This window comes from Ranitomeya imitator, chromosome 4, assembly GCF_032444005.1.
Source record: "Ranitomeya imitator isolate aRanImi1 chromosome 4, aRanImi1.pri, whole genome shotgun sequence".
NCBI lineage: Eukaryota > Metazoa > Chordata > Amphibia > Anura > Dendrobatidae > Ranitomeya > Ranitomeya imitator.
In genome coordinates, this window is record NC_091285.1 from 39,783,339 (window position 1) to 39,801,657 (window position 18,319).

The 18,319-nt window shown below is 45.0% G+C and overlaps 1 protein-coding gene across 6 annotated transcripts in view; it reads right to left on the minus strand.

Annotated features, from left to right (window-relative positions):
* TCOF1 (treacle ribosome biogenesis factor 1) overlaps positions 1-18,319 on the minus strand; it is an 87,078-nt gene that overhangs the window by 54,098 nt on the left and 14,661 nt on the right. For all 6 annotated transcript variants that reach the window (XM_069763570.1, XM_069763573.1, XM_069763572.1 and 3 more), the window contains exons 6-10: positions 15,148-15,218; positions 13,577-13,717; positions 13,127-13,303; positions 2,280-2,477; positions 373-522 (exon numbers count right to left, since the gene is read on the minus strand). In XM_069763570.1, coding sequence (XP_069619671.1) covers positions 373-522; positions 2,280-2,477; positions 13,127-13,303; positions 13,577-13,717; positions 15,148-15,218 — 737 coding nt within the window. The remainder of the gene's footprint in view (positions 1-372; positions 523-2,279; positions 2,478-13,126; positions 13,304-13,576; positions 13,718-15,147; positions 15,219-18,319) is intronic.

The window sequence follows — 18,319 nt, forward strand, 5'->3', positions numbered from 1 at the left end:
GCAGCTGCTCCATTTTTTATTTTTTAACTTTTGTGCAATTTTTAATAAATCTTTCTGCTGTGTAATTTCACTTGGACAAATCCGACATATTACCCTTCAAAATGAGCAAAAATACAAAAAGCGGCATTACCGGCACAAATTTGACAATGTAGCTGACAATAGTCTCGATCTTCACCTTCAGTAGTCAATTATAATAGCTGCCCAGAAAGCAGATGGTCCTGACTGTTGTAATGTGGCCTGTAGTCCTGTGCATATTCTGACCTAACAGATCATACATGAGCAATCAATGCCGCCACGTATCACGTGGTGTGACCCCCAGCTGGCAGCTACATGTGTGCATTACTCCTCTTACATTAGTAATATTCTATATACCTGTACCACAGGTTCTTCCTCGCTTTCCGTCTCGCTGCTTTCTGAGCTATCATCCGCCATGGACTGCTGGGCTGTGGGTCGGACCGGAGATTTTTGGTTTGATGTCAGCACGTTACTTGGTGCCGTGGCTTCCGGCGTTGAAGGAACAAACTGCAAATAGATGAAGATAAATTATACACAATCTGCTCAAATACTTGAGTAATATCGTAATCCTCTCAGAAGTAGGGGTCTGGCCAGCGAAAATCGCCACAGATCCTTAGTGCAGACTTGCATTCAAGTTTTGCAAAACTCTTGTCTCCTTGTTGCAGTTTGTTTATAAAAAAAAATCAAAACAAGCAAAACTTCACCTCACCGGGTCCAGCGCTGAGTTACAACCGATGTTCCCAGTAGTGCTGTGTTACTTTAAAGTCATCAGCGGCAATCAATGGCCTCAGTGGATCTGAGCAGGGCGCTTCGCCTACATGTGAAGAGCTCACCGATTGTATGCAGCGCTGTTGATGTGAGATGAGCGCTGCAGATAATCACAGACACCAGAAGCCGCCGCGGAGACTCGACAATAGACCCAGGAAGGAAGGTAAAAAGAACAAAAACAAACTGCAGCAGGCAGAAACAGGAGTTTTTTGAAAGTGTAAAACCACTGTACAAACATACAAAAACCCCATCTGGCATATGGCAGGCTTGGGGGTGATTACTAAGACCTGGATATTAGGGTAACACATCACCCCCAGGATATTATGGCGACACGGATTAGCTTACAGAGGATGCTCACGTTAAACTCCATAAGTACTACAATCATCTATTGCTAGTTTCACATTTGCGTTTAAATCCGCAGCGTTTAAAACGCATCCGCAAGTGGTGGAAAAAACGCATATAAACACGAACAAACGCAGCGTTTTTCAGACGCACGCGGTGTCGCATGCGGTTAAAAAAAACGCCGCGTTTATATGCTTTTTTCCTGCGTTTGCGTTTTTGGTACGCATGATGAGAAATTTCACAAGAGAAAAATCAAGATAACCAGACACCGCCAATGGGACTACAGAGGGCGTGTATTATGACGAAACGCGGAACGGTATAAATGGCCCCCCAAAAGAAATTCATGAATAGCTGGTTTTTGTTCATTCTGCTTCACAAAAATCAGAATAAAAAGCGATCAAAAAATGTCACGTGCCCGAAAATGTTACCAATAAAAATGTCAACTCGTCCCGCAAAAAACAAGACCTCTCATGACTGTGGACCAAAATATGGAAAAATTATAGCTCTCAAAATGTGGTAACGCAAAAAAATATTTTTTGGAATAAAAAGCGTCTTTTAGTGTGTGACAGCTGCCAATCATAAAAATCCACTAGAAAACTGCATATTAATAGAAATCAAACCCCCTTCATCAACTCCTTAGTTAGGGAAAAATAAAAAAATTAAAAAAATGTATTTATTTCCATTTTCCCATTAGGGTTAGGGCTAGGGCTAAGGTTTGGATACCTTTATCACCTTGATGGTGGGGGTGGCTTATCAGTGACTAGACTTGTTTTTCTCTATTGAAACGCATGCGTTCAAAAACGCAACCAAACGCATGTGCTTAAAAACGCATGCGTTTACATGGACAGCAATGCATTTTTTTTACGCAAACCTTGCGCAATCGAAAGCATGCATTTCCTGGCGGCACATAGACGCCTCTAGAAATTACTACATGTTGCATGTCCGCGCCAAGCCGCAAGCGACTTTAATGTTAAATATAGGAAAACATGACGCATGCGTTTATATGCGGTACAAACGCTGCGGCAAAAAACGCAAATGTGAAACCAGCCTAAGGCCAATCTGATACGTGCTCCTGAGCCCTCAGCATACTTATGCCAAAAAACAACCCCTAAAAAGTGATTAAGTCAGGAAATGTCTTCAACAACCAGCCTTACCTCGCTGTCATGGTCTAATTCCTCGCTCTTCTCCATAGTGACCATTGTGGAAGATTTCCTTGCTGTGGTGCGGCTCTTGGATGCTGGGGTCACAGCTGCAGTTTTCGGACTCCCCTTCTTAGCCTTCGCTGCTGTCGTTTTGGCTGCTCTTGGCGCAGCAGCTTTTGCCTTAGAAGCTGTTGGGGTTGGCGACTTTTGCTTAATCAGAAAAGATGGGGATCGTTAAATTTATTAACTGGCTGGAGCATTTGGCAGTGAATTTAGGTATTTATGGAGCGGCCTCAGGAGCTGAGCCCACAGCACACGCGGCGGATGCCGGCTGTGTTACACAAAGTCATCTCTAAGTACACCTGGTGTTTAACCGTTTAAATGCCATGCTCAGTGGCATTTAACCCCTTCCTGATGGGGCCCATTATTTTTGCTTTTTAATTTTTCAGTTCATTGAGCTGTTTGATGACTTTTTTTGCAGGGTAAGACCAGTGTTTTTCTTTTTCGCTTTATTGGGGGACATAGGTAACCATGGGTATGTGCTGCTGTCCCTAGGAGGCCAACATTGCAAACCCCCCCTCCCCAAAAAAAAAAAATTAAACTAAAAAGTTAGCTCCTGCTCAGCAGTTGACACCCACCGACTGGCACAAAGCTCGTAAATTTTAGCTTAGTGTCGGTAGAAGGCAGACCTGGAATTTGATCCCAGCTCCATTTTCTTCTTTAGGTCACCATGTTGCGTGTCAACCGTTTCCCTTTATTTTTCTGATTATTCTCTACAGCCTGTAACTTCTCACCCCGATTTCCCAACTAAGTGACAGTAAAAGAACAGTGAGGTGCCATCTACATCATATCCTCTCTGGTCTGCGAGGCAGGAACTTATCTCCTGACTTTAAGCCTGTCTCAAGACTGATGGTCCTTACTTTTTTCCCCACACCAGCCCTCTTCTCAAAGCAGTGCCAGGAGGAAGCCTGTGGTCACCCCTCAGTGACTCCCCCTCTCCTTCCCCCAACCCTGGGGTGGACAGTTTCCTGTACTGTCTGGGACCACGACAGTGCGAGGAGAAGGATGCCTTTCCAGTGAACCCCTCCTCATCAGGGGGCTACGGATGCAGTCCTCTGGATTGCGAAGAGGGAGTCACCAGTGCTCCGATCGTTTCTCATGACGAATCGCAGCTTCCACCCACCACCCTCAGCATGGCAGCTCAAGGATAAGGTCCAAGAAGCGGGCTCATTTCAGCTACTAGTCTGGTTCCGCCCGCATCACTAGCAATATTATAGCCATGCGCAGAATACTCTGGCTCTAGACCAAGGCATCTAAAAAATCTCATAACCAAACCTTCTCCACTTCCAGGGATCACGACCCTCTTCAATTTTGCTCCTTTCAACAGTTTTCCTCCGCAGGACCTCCTCTCGGCGAGAACAGAATCCTTCTCATCAATAGAGAAAAAAAGCCATCCTTCAAACTCCCCATGCTGTCCAAAGCGTCGCTCTGCTAAGCTGTCGGGATACCGATCTAATAGATTCTCACATTCCGATTTGTGTCGCACATCAGCGGTTTCTCCATTTGCCGTTCCAGGGGCCCACTACTAGTTAACAGCTCTCCCCTTCGGACTGGCCTCTGCTCCCAGTGTGTTCACGAAGGTCATGGCTTGTCCTTCCGAGACTATTGTGAAAGTCTTCAGATCACTCTATACATACTTACCTTTCTAGGCTGGGTAGTCAACACGGCGAACTAGTCTCTGATCCCAGCACAGCACCTAGTTTTCCTAGGCATGCTGTTCAATATCGCCCACATCGGAATCCTTCTCCCAGAGAAGATCTCAAAACTCAAGATGGGGATTCGTTCCCCAAGACACCCATCCCCCCGCTATCTTCGACTCTACATGAGTACAAGGAAAGACGAGTGCCAAGATGGAAGTCCGAATGTGAACTGGTCTACCCACTTGAAGGTCCTTCCAGTGGAGACCGGAGAGGTAGAAGGCTCCGAGCTCCAAGAAATGGGAGGAGAGGTTTCCCGAGAGTTACAGCAACCCTGTACTGTCGAAGAACCCCCCCACCAAAAAAAAAAAAACCTTCTGAGGAGACTTGTGTCCGTCATGACAACCTGCCAGTGGAGAGAGAGGAATGATCTCCTGTGCTGAATGGAGGGGGAGAAACTCCACCATGCCAATTACTGTCTTAGTCGGAGAGGCTGAAGTTGGGGCGATCCAGGGAAGAAATCCTTTTCTCCCAAGACGACAGGGAGCCAGTTGGAAGGGATGGGTACGGAACTCTGCAAAAGGGACTGCTTCCATCTTGGCAATCGTCTTTCCTTGTATCACAAGGTCCCTTGTTTCGTGGCCAGGTCTCACGACCCACTGGTGGTCAGTTACGATGCCCGGGTCATTCCATGATCTCAGTTTTGACTTCGGTACTTTTTTCCGCCTCTTCTTCTGATCCCCAAACTCATCAAGATCAAGAAGAAAGGAGTTCCAGTCATCCCAGTGGCTCCAGACTGGCAAAGAAAAGCCAGGCATGAAGTCAGTCAAGTTGCAGATGTATCCTGGAAACTCCCATACCTACTCTTTCAAGGTCCCCTCTTCAACCAGAATGCTCGGTGTCTCAATTTAATGGCAAGGCCGTCGAAGCTAAAGTCTTGAGGGAGGCTGGCTTCTCGTCCCAGGTCATAGACCATGAACACGGAGAGGAAACCCTGGTCCTCATGGATTTATCATGAGATCTGGAAGGCCCTCTTTCGCTGGTGTTATGACAGCCATACAGCTCCCATGTCTTATTCCCTTCCATCCATCTTGACGTTCTTACAATCAGGGCAAGAGTCCGGGTTATCTCTTAGTACCCTTAAGGGTCAGGTCTCTGCGCTCTCAATTCTGTTTCAACAGAATTTTGCCTCTCATCCCCAGGTCAAGATTAGAGATGAGCGAATACGTTCGAAAAATGATCACCAAATCCGAATTTGCCATATTCATGCCGAATTTATGTTTGACGATAACTTCTGAACGTTTGCTCATCTGTAAAACCATTACTTCCAATGGCGTTCGGTGAATACTGCAAATACGGCAGTCGTAATCTGAACTGAATATTGAAATATTGCCTCATCTCTAGTCAAGACCTTCCTTCAGGGAGCTACTCGCCTAGCTTCCCCCGTGGACCAGTAGGACCTTACGCTAGTTTTGAGCGCTCTTTAGGGACCTCCCTTTGAATCCATTCAGGACTTTGTGTCCTCCTCTCTCTCATGGAAGGTTGCCTTTTTGGTTGCAATCACTTCCATCAGACAGGTCTCAGAATTGGCAGCTCTCTTGCTGATCTTTCCTTGCTGATCTCCACCAGGACAAAGGTGGTCCTATGACCAGTTCCTTCCCAAGGAAGTCTCCTCATTCCATATCAACGAGGATATTTTCCTTCATTCTGTCCGTCCCCTGGACTTAGTCAGGAGCCTTACTTCTCTACCTACCAAGGACTGTTTCCTTTTGACGTTTGGATGCCTTGTCTTTCCTGTGGGTCATCAAAAGGAACTCCCTGCCTCCAAGTTTACTAATCGCTCGCAGGATCCCCTCTATTATACTGGAAGCTTATCGAGTCAAGGATAGACCATTCGGGGACACCGCACACTAAGTTTGAGCTTATGTTGTGCCGGAGTATAGTTCTTTGTTGTTGCTTCTCCTACTGCTTTTCTACCACTAACTGATGAGCTTTGTGCCAGTCGGTGGGTATACCTTACCAAGAAGGAGCTAACTATATTTTTTTGCTTGGCGTCAGCCTCCTAGCGACAGCAGCATACACCCATGGTTACCGCTTCCCCCAATGAAGGCTCTAAAAAAGATTTTACCTTGTGTACCAAAATTCTACTTTGGACGTCATTTTGGAATGGATATTACAATTTGATGGCTTGTTTTACAGCATTTTTTTATGGTGTTGCAGTGACCAAAAGTTTAATTTGGAGTTACATTTTTATCCTTTTATGACATTTTTTACAGATCGGGCTAATTATTTTTATATTTTGATCGATTAAACTTTCCTGAACGTGGCTATACCATGTGTATTTTTATTTTCTATTACCTTAATTTTTAATGGGGTGAAAGTCATTTTAACTCTTGTTTCTGCTTTTTTTTTTTTTCCCTTTAGTCCCTTTAGGGGACTTGAGCCTGCAATCACTTGTACTATACACAGTACCACTATAGTGCTGCATATAGTAAAAATCACAGCTTAATTTGATGCCTGGCCACAGGCTGAGCTTCAAGGGAGCTACATAATGACAAGCAATCATCAAAATAAGGAGAAACACGAGTCAAAACTGGCCACAATATATAACAAGTAGTTTTTATTAAATAATCAAACTTACAACTGTATAGTATTCAAAAAAAATTCTATAAAGTGCATAGCAACTTAATCTAAGGGTACATCCAGGTCACCCATTTGTCCAGGACAGGGCCCACACGAGTATAGAACAATAATATATACGATAATAAATATCAACATTAGAGTACTGCTCACATAAGGGCTATATGGCCAAAAGCATGTGGTGATCCTAATGAAAAAGAGTATATTCACAGTGGCCACATTACATGGAACACCACATGTTTCAAGCGTACAGATAGTCACACAAAAGAATCAAATGGTTAAGTTACCCATGTGTGCTTAAGGGGTCCTGCCTGGGTCCTGGGTGACGTTCCCCAACGCGCGTTTCGCGTCCTATGGTTACCGCTTCTTCAGGGGGCGTGGTCTAATACAGATCTACATCCGGTTTAAATAGTGTGCATTACCAATCACATGATCGGGTAATTAAGAAGTGCGCAAGCGTGAGACATCGGACTTGCACCGCACTGCGCTCCAAACCTCATTCCCGGCCTGCACGCCCAGGTCACGTGAGCGAGCCGACATCACGCCCACAACACGCGACCCGGGACAGCCGTCAGGGAGAAGCCAGAACGCAGCTAGATCCAAATACCTGCATACATATATATATATATATAAATAAAGTGACAGTGCCTATAAAGTGCTTAAGTGAACTTATAGTGCTGGTGACAGATTAATGTGCCCATTTACCTAATGTAGGAAATAGGCTGTATATATTCCTATGAGTGTTCTGTCCCCATTAATACATCAGTGGATGTTTTAACACCACTGCAGAAAAAATCTAAGGGGCTAAAGGTGATTGAAAGGGGCTTGGAGTGATTATAAGTGAACATACCATAACAAGATAACCAATGTTACCTCACTGGTGTGCATTTATTAAATAATAAAATAAATGCAAACTAAATAACTAATAACTCATGCATAAAAACTAACCAGATGGGCCACAATATCCCCAAATAGATGGATACAAGATCATGATTCCCAAGCCTGGGCGTGCAGGCCGGGAATGAGGTTTGGAGCGCAGTGCGGTGCAAGTCCGATGTCTCACGCTTGCGCACTTCTTAATTACCCGATCATGTGATCGGTAATGCACACTATTTAAACCGGATGTAGATCCGTATTAGACCACGCCCCCTGAAGAAGCGGTAACCATAGGACGCGAAACGCGCGTTGGGGAACGTCACCCAGGACCCAGGCAGGACCCCTTAAGCACACATGGGTAACTTAACCATTTGATTCTTTTGTGTGACTATCTGTACGCTTGAAACATGTGGTGTTCCATGTAATGTGGCCACTGTGAATATACTCTTTTTCATTAGGATCACCACATGCTTTTGGCCATATAGCCCTTATGTGAGCAGTACTCTAATGTTGATATTTATTATCGTATATATTATTGTTCTATACTCGTGTGGGCCCTGTCCTGGACAAATGGGTGACCTGGATGTACCCTTAGATTAAGTTGCTATGCACTTTATAGAATTTTTTTTGAATACTATACAGTTGTAAGTTTGATTATTTAATAAAAACTACTTGTCGTTATATATTGCGGCCAGTTTTGACTCGTGTTTCTCCTTATTTTGATAATTGGATTTTTGAGTTGCCATATATGTGCGTATTGTATCTTGCGCTGACGCCTTTTTTGTTCATAATGACAAGCAAGGAGGTCTTCAACAGACCCACGGCTCTCATAGTAACTCATTGACGCCCTGCGATCATTTCACGGGTACGCCGATGGGCGCATAGAATGATGCGGTAGCATGCCTGTGCACTGTCACCAGTTAGCGATCGCTGCCATTACCTGCCAGGTATAGGACAAGCTGACCATGTGAGCCTCCTCCATACACCCACTATCGATCTACATGTATGGCAGATGTCACTAAGGGCTTGCTTGCTGGCGAGTGCGCAAAAAAAAAAAAAAATATCTCTCATCTATCTCCATCGAAGGAAAATTAAAAAACATGAGGATTTTTTTACTCACTGCCGCCACATGGAGGTCGACACTATTAATGCAACTAATTGAAAATTGGCTCCTCACTGGCTGACTATATCACGCCTGCTAGCACCAGGTTCCTTGTCCAGCGGAATTTACCTTATAGGTCAGGGGTCAGGACTGCCCGCCCACCCCGGGAAGGGAAAACTCCCGGCCACCAGATTATTCACTGCCATCTGGTTGACCTCTAAGGGTCCAGCCCTCCTTTGGGGAGAGATCTCTCCAGTTCAGCTTTTTTTTTTTTTTTTTTTTTGTGATTTTCCTCTCTCCTTCTCCGGGACAGAGCATTCGGGTGTTTGCTCCCCAATAAGACAAATGAGAAATAGAAAACAAACCATTTTTTTTTTTGATCGACAATCTAACCAATAAAAACAGGATTTTTGGTTGCTTACCGTAAAATCTGTTTCTCGGAGCCTTCATTGGGGGACACAGGAACCATGGGTGTATGCTGCTGCCACTAGGAGGCTGACACTATGCAAATAAAAAGTTAGCTCCTCCTCTGCAGTGTACACCCCACCGACAGGAAGTAGGATATTCAGTTAGTGAGAAAGCAGTAGGAGAAGCAACGTGTAAAAGAGGAATAATAATAATAAACTTTATTCACATAGCGCCAACAAATTCTACGGCGCTCCATAGATTAACAGTTTCAAACACTCGAAGAGTGTTCAAAGAACTCAAACGTATACAGTAAACAGAGCTGTTCAACTTGGGAGGGTGCTGTGTCCCCCAATGAAGGCTCCGAGAAACAGATTTTACGGTAAGCAACCAAAAATCCTGTTTTCTCTATCGCCTTTCATTGGGGGACACAGGAACCATGGGACGTCCCAAAGCAGTCCCTGGGGTGGGAAAAACCGACTTCCATCAGGTCCGAGGACTCACCACTGCCGCCTGCAGGATCCTTCTGCCCAGGCTGGAGTCCGCCGTAGTTCGGCGAAACGTGTGGATGGAAGACCAGGTGCCGCTTGCAAAGCCGTCAGCGATAACCCTGTGACGTACCGCACTGGAAGCGCCGACTGCCCGGGTAGAGTGAGCCTTTATCTCAGGAGGGGGCACTCTTGTTCTTGACCCGGTAAAGCTTCCAAAATTGCCGATCTGATAGAGCGAGCAATAGTCGCAATTGCCGATCTGATAGAGCGAGCAATAGTCGCCTTGGAAGTCGGCAGGCCTCTACGCACGCCATCAGGGATGGCGAAAAGAGAATCCATCTTTCGGAAAACGGCTGTGCTAGCCAGGGAGATCCTCACTGCCCTGACGAGGCCCAGCCTGTTCAACGATCACTCCAGAGGATGAATCGGAGCTGGACAAAAGGAAAGGTATAACGATGTCCTCGTTGAGGTGGAAAGATGAAAAACCACCTCGAGAAAGGAAGGAAGGCAGAGGCCTGGGACCACCTTGTCCTGGTTTAAAATCAAAAAAGGAGGTCGGCAAGAAGCGGCCGCCAACTCAAAAACGCGGCGGATCAAAAAGATGGACCTGAGAAAAGTCACCTTCCGAGATAGAACTGACAGGGAAAACTCCCTGAGAGGCTCAAAGGGGGGAACCCCTAAGCACAACCAATCCAACCTATAAATCCCATGAATCCACAGAGGCCCTGTACGGAGGGACAGCGTGGGCTACTCCTTGAAGGGAGGTCTTAACCTGTGGCTGAGAAGATAACGTCTTCTGAATGGGAAGAAGAGCGCAGGAACCTGGTCCTTTAGGGAACTAAGAGCGAAGCCCGAATCCAGCCCTGCCTGAAGGAAAACCAAATGGAAGGCAGGGAAAAAGGACATAGGTGAAAAGTGGTTGGACTCGCATCAACGAAAGTAAGCCTTCCAGGTACGATAGTAGATCCTGGAAGAAGACAAAGGCTTCCCAGCCTGGATTATAGAGTGACTCATCTGGGCCGAAAGGCCGGACGCTCTTAGAACTGTGGAGTCTACAGCCACGCCGTTAAACTGAGCGACCGATAATTCGGGTGGCAGATCGGACCCTGAGACAGCAGACCGGGTCCGCCCGGAAGACACCAGGGGTGTCCGCGGAAGATTGGCGATGTCTGCAAACTAAGACCTCCTTGGCCAATCCGGGACGATCAGAATGACCGGCACCCATCCAGCCTTGATCTTTTTCGACAGCTTGGAAAGCAAGGGAAGGCGTGGGAACCGATAGGGGAGCCCGAACTGCGACCGAGGAATGGCCAGAGAGACAACACCACTGAGAGGATCACGGGACCCTGGGCCGACCCGAGGGACCTCCTGTTCAATGGGGACGCCATGAGGTCCACCTCTGGAGTCCCCCATCGAAGAGCAATCCGATAGGAAGCCTCCTGAAGTACCATTCCCCTGCCGCGAGGCCCTCGCGGCCGAGGAAGTCGGCGGCCTAAATGTCCACGCCGGGGACATGCACTGCGGAGCTCACCAGGACCGTTGCCTCTGTCCAAAGGAGGGTCCTGGAATCTCGGCCGAGGCCAGCGAACGCCGAGTCCACCCCTGGTGGTAGACATATGCACTGCTGTGTCATTGTCTGTCTGGATTCGAATTGGCAGGCTGCTGAGAATCCTTACCCAGTGAAGGAAAGACAGAAAAGATGATCCGGGACTCGAGGACATTGATCGGCAAAGGAGGCTCCTGCACCGACCAACAACCCTGAAAGAACAGGAGACAAAGCCCCGCGCCTCCGCGAGCGGACGGGCGTCCGTCGTCACCACCTGCCAGGGAACTGGAAGGAAGGATATGCTGTGAAGGATCTACTCTGGGATAAGAGAAGTGACCTCGGCCACCAGTCGAGGAACCATTTGACCTGGGAGAAAGCCGGATCGGACGATGCAGGGAGAAGACAGACCTGTACCCTGCGATAAAATAGCCTGCTGAAGAAGTCTTGAAAGAAACGGGCGAAGGGCAAACTGCTTCCGATGTTGCAACCAAACCTCCTTAGGGCCGAGAACCCTGGAGCAAGCGAACTTCCTGACAAAGGAGGGATATCCTGTCCTCGGGAAGGAAGACTCTGGTCCGACAAGTGTCGAAGAACATGCCCAGAGATACGAGACGCTGAACAAGACGGAACTTCTTCCTGTTGATGAGCCACCCGCAACGGTTAGAATGTCGGAAAAGATGGATAGACTTTCGGGAGCCTGAAACCGAAATTCCTGAGCCTCCATGAAAGTGATTACTGAACGAGGGAATATCATCCTGAAGTGTCTCCGACGAAACTTCCTGTACAGCAAATGGAAATCCGGACTGGGACGAACCTTGCTGTCCTCTGTCAGTACAGAAAGATTCGAAGAGAAGCCTGTGAAAGGAAACGACGCACATTGAGGTAGATAAGGGTCTAATGAAAGACCCGTGTCCACCTCCTACTGACACTAAGCTAAACTGAATATCCTACTTCCTGTCGGTAGGGTGTATACTGCAGAGGAGGAGCTAACTTTTTATTTGCATAGTGTCAGCCTCCTAGTGGCAGCAGCATACACCCATGTTTCCTGTGTCCCCCAAAGAAAGGCGATAGAGAAATATAAAATGTATATATTTTCCATTGGAGAATCAAATTTCCAGGTCATTATTACCATAAAAGTCATTAAAAAAAAAAAATCTAAGGCGGAATTGTTTTGTTTTCATTATGTCACCGCATGTAGATTTCTTCTCGTTATTGAGTAAAGTGGTAAAGTGAATGGTGTCATTCAAATGTATAACTTACCCGGCATAAAACAAGTCCTCATAAGGTTATGTGGATAGAAAAATAGGAAAAAAAAAACACTGTCAGGAATATGTCATGTATTATTTAAATCAGTTTCTTGCGTTGAATATATTGTCTATAAACTCAGCAATTTCCTTTTCTTTATTGTTTATATGACGATCTATATTAAAACATTATTAGTAATCTTTCAATTTTCCACCCTGGCCATCAGGGTCTTTTTATACTTATTTCCTGGCTTTTGATTAGTTTTCAGCGGTCTCATTACCATCAAAGGCAGGATTGCAGTAACAGGTAACACCTCTATACACAGCTGGTAACACGGGATCCACCAATCACAATGGGCTATGTAACAGATCCCTCCCTCACTTCACAGTGACCTTTGCACATGCTCATTAGGTGCTTCAGTGCAATGGCGATGTAGGGTCTGAGTCAGTATTGCAGCTAATGTGCATGTGATACTACCTGAAAAAATAGGAAGTACGGAGTCTACAAAATCCGCAGTGGCCGGTGTGAAAACTGCAAGAGTTCTAATTTTTTTTTTTTTTAATACAGATTGTAATATGCAAAAAAAAAAAAAAAAAATTATGGGTTGTTTGCTATTAGTGATGAGCGAACGTGATCTGATCAGGTGTTATTCGAGCATGCATGTGTGCTAACCGAGTGTCTTTGGCGTGCTCAGAAAATTTGTTACAGTCACCGCGCCAGCAAGTGTTGCAGCTGACAAACAGCCCATGGGGACTCGAGCATATTTTTCGAACACCCCAAAGTCAGTTAGCACAAGAGCATGCTCAGATAACACCTTATCCCAGCACACTCGCTCATCACTTCAGATTATGCCTTACCTTGCCGTCAGTGTTTAAGTCCTCGACGTTCTCCTTGGTGGAAGACCTTTTGCTGGCTTTGGATGTTGGGGTCACACCTGTAGCTTTGGGGCGCCCCCTTTTAGCTTTCGCCTGCGTTGCTGTGGTCTTTGCAGCTCTTGGCGTTCTCACCTTAGAAGCTGCTGGGGCCGATGCCTTCTGTTTAATTACACAAGAGGGAGACCGTTAAAAAGTTTACATCTTAAATTAGTGTTCAAGACTACACAAAAGTGAATCTGACATTGATGTCAACGAGCTCGGGGTAACGCTCCATTTCCTGCGGTGCAGGGGGAGCAAACACTTGCCGTCAGGTTACCCCGAGGCTCACAGCTGATCATTGATGGTTCCAACTCAGAGAAAACCGATCGGATTCTTTTCACAAGACCCTACAGACATCTTCGAAGGGTCCTTCACTCGTTACATTTGACTCACCTGTTTCTCAATGTCAGTCTCATCGCTGCTCTCAGAACCATCATTGCCGTCATTCTTAGCCACGGCTGTGATATTGGCGGCTTCAAGGGATTTGATAGCAGCAGCAGCTGCAGGAGTTATTTTAGCAGATGCTCTCTTGGGCTAAAAAAAAAATAATTAAAAAATAAATAAATTAAAAGGCAAAAATTGTTGGTCTATGTTCCCACAATGAGTTTTTTTTACGCTGCGTATTTAAAAAAACATTCAAGCAACCTAATTCTGCGACATCAAAACCTCATGGTACGAAAGTAGCCTTAGGGCAAGTAAACTCCGTCGTTTTCAGTCAGTTTTTCTAGAGGAACAGGCTTTAAGAATTGCTCATTTTGTCTGGATTTTTAGAAACCTGCATTTATTTATTTTTTTAGCTTTTTTTGGTCGTTCCCTGAACACTTTTTTGATGTCTTTGACCATCGTCAGGGTTTGAGTATTTTTTAAATATATTTTTGGAGCTTCATTTTAACTAGCGGTTTAAGGATTTTTTTTTTTTCTAACTGCTCAAAAATGAAGAAACCGAAAGCTTTTTTTGGTGTGTATTTGTTTTTTTAAAGGAACACCTCTAACATATAAAAAGTTAGATTGTAAGCTTGTGACCAGGGCCCTCATTCCTCTTGGTATCTATTTTGAACTGTGTTTTTTTGTTATGCTGTCTATTGTCCGTACAAGTCCCCTCTATAATTGCAAAGCGCTGCGGAATAGGTTGGCGCTATAGAAATAAAATTATTATTATTAGTCTTCAGAGTGAAAAATCGCCTGTAGAAGGGTCTGCAGAAGGGCAACTATCAATAAAGTAACACTTGGGGGTGGGGGGGGGGATGAGAAAATCAAGACTGGCGATAAACAGGGTCTCTTGGTGTAAAATGTCAAATTCCTTAAAAAGGTGCACGTCCAATGAATTTGGAGTAATTTTCAGTTGCTTGTGCGCCAGAATCAGAAATATAATTAACAGGCTTTACAGAACTGGGGGTAATGGATATATGGGGGCCATTGAGTGACAGCCTGAAGCCCAGTAGAAAATCCATTTCCCAGTAACCAACAAGGGAAATTAAACGTTGTCCTTTTTAAGAAAATCCAGGTCCCCAGGTGCGGTTTTTATTTTTTCAACTCAACCTCCCCTGGTTCAGCGCCGAGTCTCTGCCGCTGCTCCGTGTCCCTTACTGTGTGCACCACATACGTTACGTTGACATTGCAGCCATCAATTAAAAAGCTCATCGGCTCGCAGTGGAGCGTTTGTCTACAAAGGCAGAGTCTCTGGGTTTCAGAGCAGCAGCGGAGACTGATTTTTTTTTTTTTTTTTTTTTTTTAATAAACTACACCTTGGTATCACAGCTCCATTCAGTGCTTGCATTGAGTTGCCGCCAGAGCCAATAACCGCTGATCTGTGAGGGTGACCGGTGCTGGACCTCCACCAATCTGATGTTGAAGACCTATCATAGGTCACCACTGACATGACTGGACAACCCCTTTACAAGACCCTTCTAACAAGTATGGGCGGTCCACAGTGCAGAGACTGACCATCTACTTGGGACACTTACTTGCTTTGCTGCCCTGGAGTTGGTGGTCTTGCTTTTTATGGTTGCTGCTCGGGTAGGCTTTAATGGGGGCTCTGCGGGATGAGAAGAAATATTGGGCAATTGATAAAACTGTAAAATTGACACGGACAAAACCTAAGATAAAGCATAGGGTGAAAGCGGCTAGGGTTCACATTGGATGAAGCTTTGCAGTCTGGATGATATCTCACTAAGTATATACCCAAAGGGGGTTTTTTTGCTGCAAAAATGTGAAAAAAAGAAAAATCAGCAAAAAGTGAACGGTGACTGCAAAGTGTGGACGTGTATAATTATCTAGCAATTAATGTTCTACAGTTTTGGCCAAAAGTATTGACACCCCTGCAATTCTGTCAGATAATACTCAGTTTCTTCCTGAAAATGATTGCAAACACAAATTCTTTGGTATTCTCTTCATTTAATTTGTCTTAAATGAAAAAAAACACAAAAGAGAATGAAGCAAAAAGCAAAACATTGATCATTTCACACAAAACTCCAAAAATGGGCCAGACAAAAGTATTGGCACCCTCAGCCTAATACTTGGTTGCACAACCTTTAGCCAAAATAACTGCGACCAACCACTTCTGGTAACCATCAATGAGTTTCTTACAATGCTCTGCTGGAATTTTAGACCATTCTTCTTTGGCAAACTGCTCCAGGTCCCTGATATTTGAAGGGCGCCTTCTCCAAACTGCCATTTTTAGATCTCTCCACAGGTGATCTATGGGATTCAGGTCTGGACTCATTGCTGGCCACCTTAGAAGTCTCCAGTACTTTCTCTCAAACCATTTCTAGTGCTTTTTGAAGTGTGTTTTGGGTCATTGTCCTGCTGGAAGACCCATGACCTCTAAGGGAGACCCAGCTTTCTCACACTGGGCCCTACATTATGCTGCAAAATGTGTTGGTAGTCTTCAGACTTCATAATGCCATGCACACGGTCAAGCAGTCCAGTGCCAGAGGCAGCAAAGCAACCCCAAAACATCAGGGAACCTCCGCCATGCTTGACTGTAGGGACCGTGTTCTTTTCTTTGAATGCCTCTTTTTCTCCTGTAAACTCTACGTTGATGCCTTTGCCAAAAAAGCTCTACTTTTGTCTCATCTGACCAGAGAACATTCTTCCAAAACGTTTTAGGCTTTTTCAGGTAAGTTTTGGAAAACTCCAGCCTGGCTTTTTTATGTCTCGGTGTAAGAAGTGGGGTCTTCCTGGGTCTCCTACCATACAGTGCCTTTTCATTCAGACGCCGACGGATAGTACGGGTTGACACTGTTGTACCCTCGGACTGCAGGGCAGCTTGAACTTGTTTGGATGTTAGTCGAGGATCTTTATCCAACATCCGCACAATCTTGCGTTGAAATCTCTTGTCAATTTTTCTTTTCCGTCCACATCTAGGGAGGTTAGTCACAGTTTAGACCTCTTGATGACACTGCGCACGGTAGACGCAGGAACATTCAGGTCTTTGGAAATGGACTCGTAGCCTTGAGATTGCTCATGCTTCCTCACCATTTGGTTTCTCAAGTCCTCAAACAGTTTTTTGGTCTTTCTTTTCTCCATGCTCAATGTGGTACACACAAGGACACAGGACAGAGGTCGAGTCAACTTTAATCCGTGTCAACTGGCTGCAAGTGCGATTTAGTTATTGCCAACACCTGTTAGGTGCCACAGTTAAGTTACAGGTGCTGTTAATTACAAAAATTAGAGAAGCATCACATGATTTTTCGAACAGTGCCAATACTTTTGTCCACCCCTTTTTTTATTTTTGGTGTGGAATTATATCCAATTTGGCTTTAGGACAATTCTTTTTGTGTTTATTCATTTAAGACAAATGTTTGCAATCATTTTCAGGAAGAAACTGAGTGTTATCTGACAGAATTGCAGAGGTGTCAATACTTTTGGCCACAACTGTACCTCTAAAGAGGACTTCAAATAGACTTGACCCAAAAGTCTGTGCCTGCAGCCAAGTGAAAGGAACTTTATACCTTATTAGTGACCCCCTTCCTGACAGCATAGGGTGGTCTTGTTCAGATGACTTTTTGGGGCAGCTTTCCAAGCTTGTCCTAGCTAACAGTCAGCGACGAATGGACAGCAGTCGGTTTCAACTAAGACGCCATCAGTGAGCTTCACAAGTTTTTCACAGAACCATATGTCAGTGATTTGGGTAAAAATGGACAGGATTTTTTTTCCCCCCCAAGGGGAGGAAAAGGGAAAATTGGGACTATGAACCCCAAATACTACATACGTGGTGCCCCTCGTTTAATAACAGAAAAACCCACAATGGTCACAGAAATAACTTGAATCTGACAAAAGTAATAAATAAAAGATCTATGAAATTGAACAAATGAAGTTCAGACATTGCTTTTCAACCATGCTTCCACAAAATAAAAAAAAAAATAAAACTCATGAAATAGGCCTGGACAGAAATGATGGTACCTCTGAAAATAATGTGATAAAAGGGACATGTTAAATCACGGTGTGTCCACTAATTAGCATCACAGGTGTCTACAATCTTGGAACCAGTGAGTGGGCCTGTATATAGGGCTACAGATACTCACTGTGCTGTTTGGTGACATGGTGTGTATCACACTCAACATGAACCAGAGGAAGCGAAGGAAAGAGTAGTCTCAGGAGATAAGAAAGAAAATTATAGAAAAACATGTTAAAAGGTAAAAGTTATAAGACCATCTCCAAGCAGCTTGATGCTCCTGTGAATACAGTTGCACATATTATTCAGAAATGCAAGATCCATGGGACTGTAGCCAACCTCCCTGAACGTGGCCGCAGGAGGAAAAAGGAGATTTTTGTGTACTCACCGTAAAATCTTTTTCTCCGAGCCAATCATTGGGGGACACAGGACCATGGGTATTATGCTGCTTGCCACTAGGAGGGGACACCAAGTAAATTCAAAGAATTAACTCCTCCTCTGCAGTATACACCCCTTGACTGGCCAGTAACGACCCAGTTCGGTAGGAAAGCAGTAGGAGTACAAGAAAAACCAAGACAAGTAAACTATGTCAAAAACTGAAGAACAAACCACAACAACCAGCCAATAGGCTGACAGAGTGGGTGCTGTGTCCCCCAATGATTGGCTCGGAGAAAAAGATTTCACGGTGAGTACACAAAAATCTCCTATTCTCCTACACCTCATTGGGGACACAGAACCAT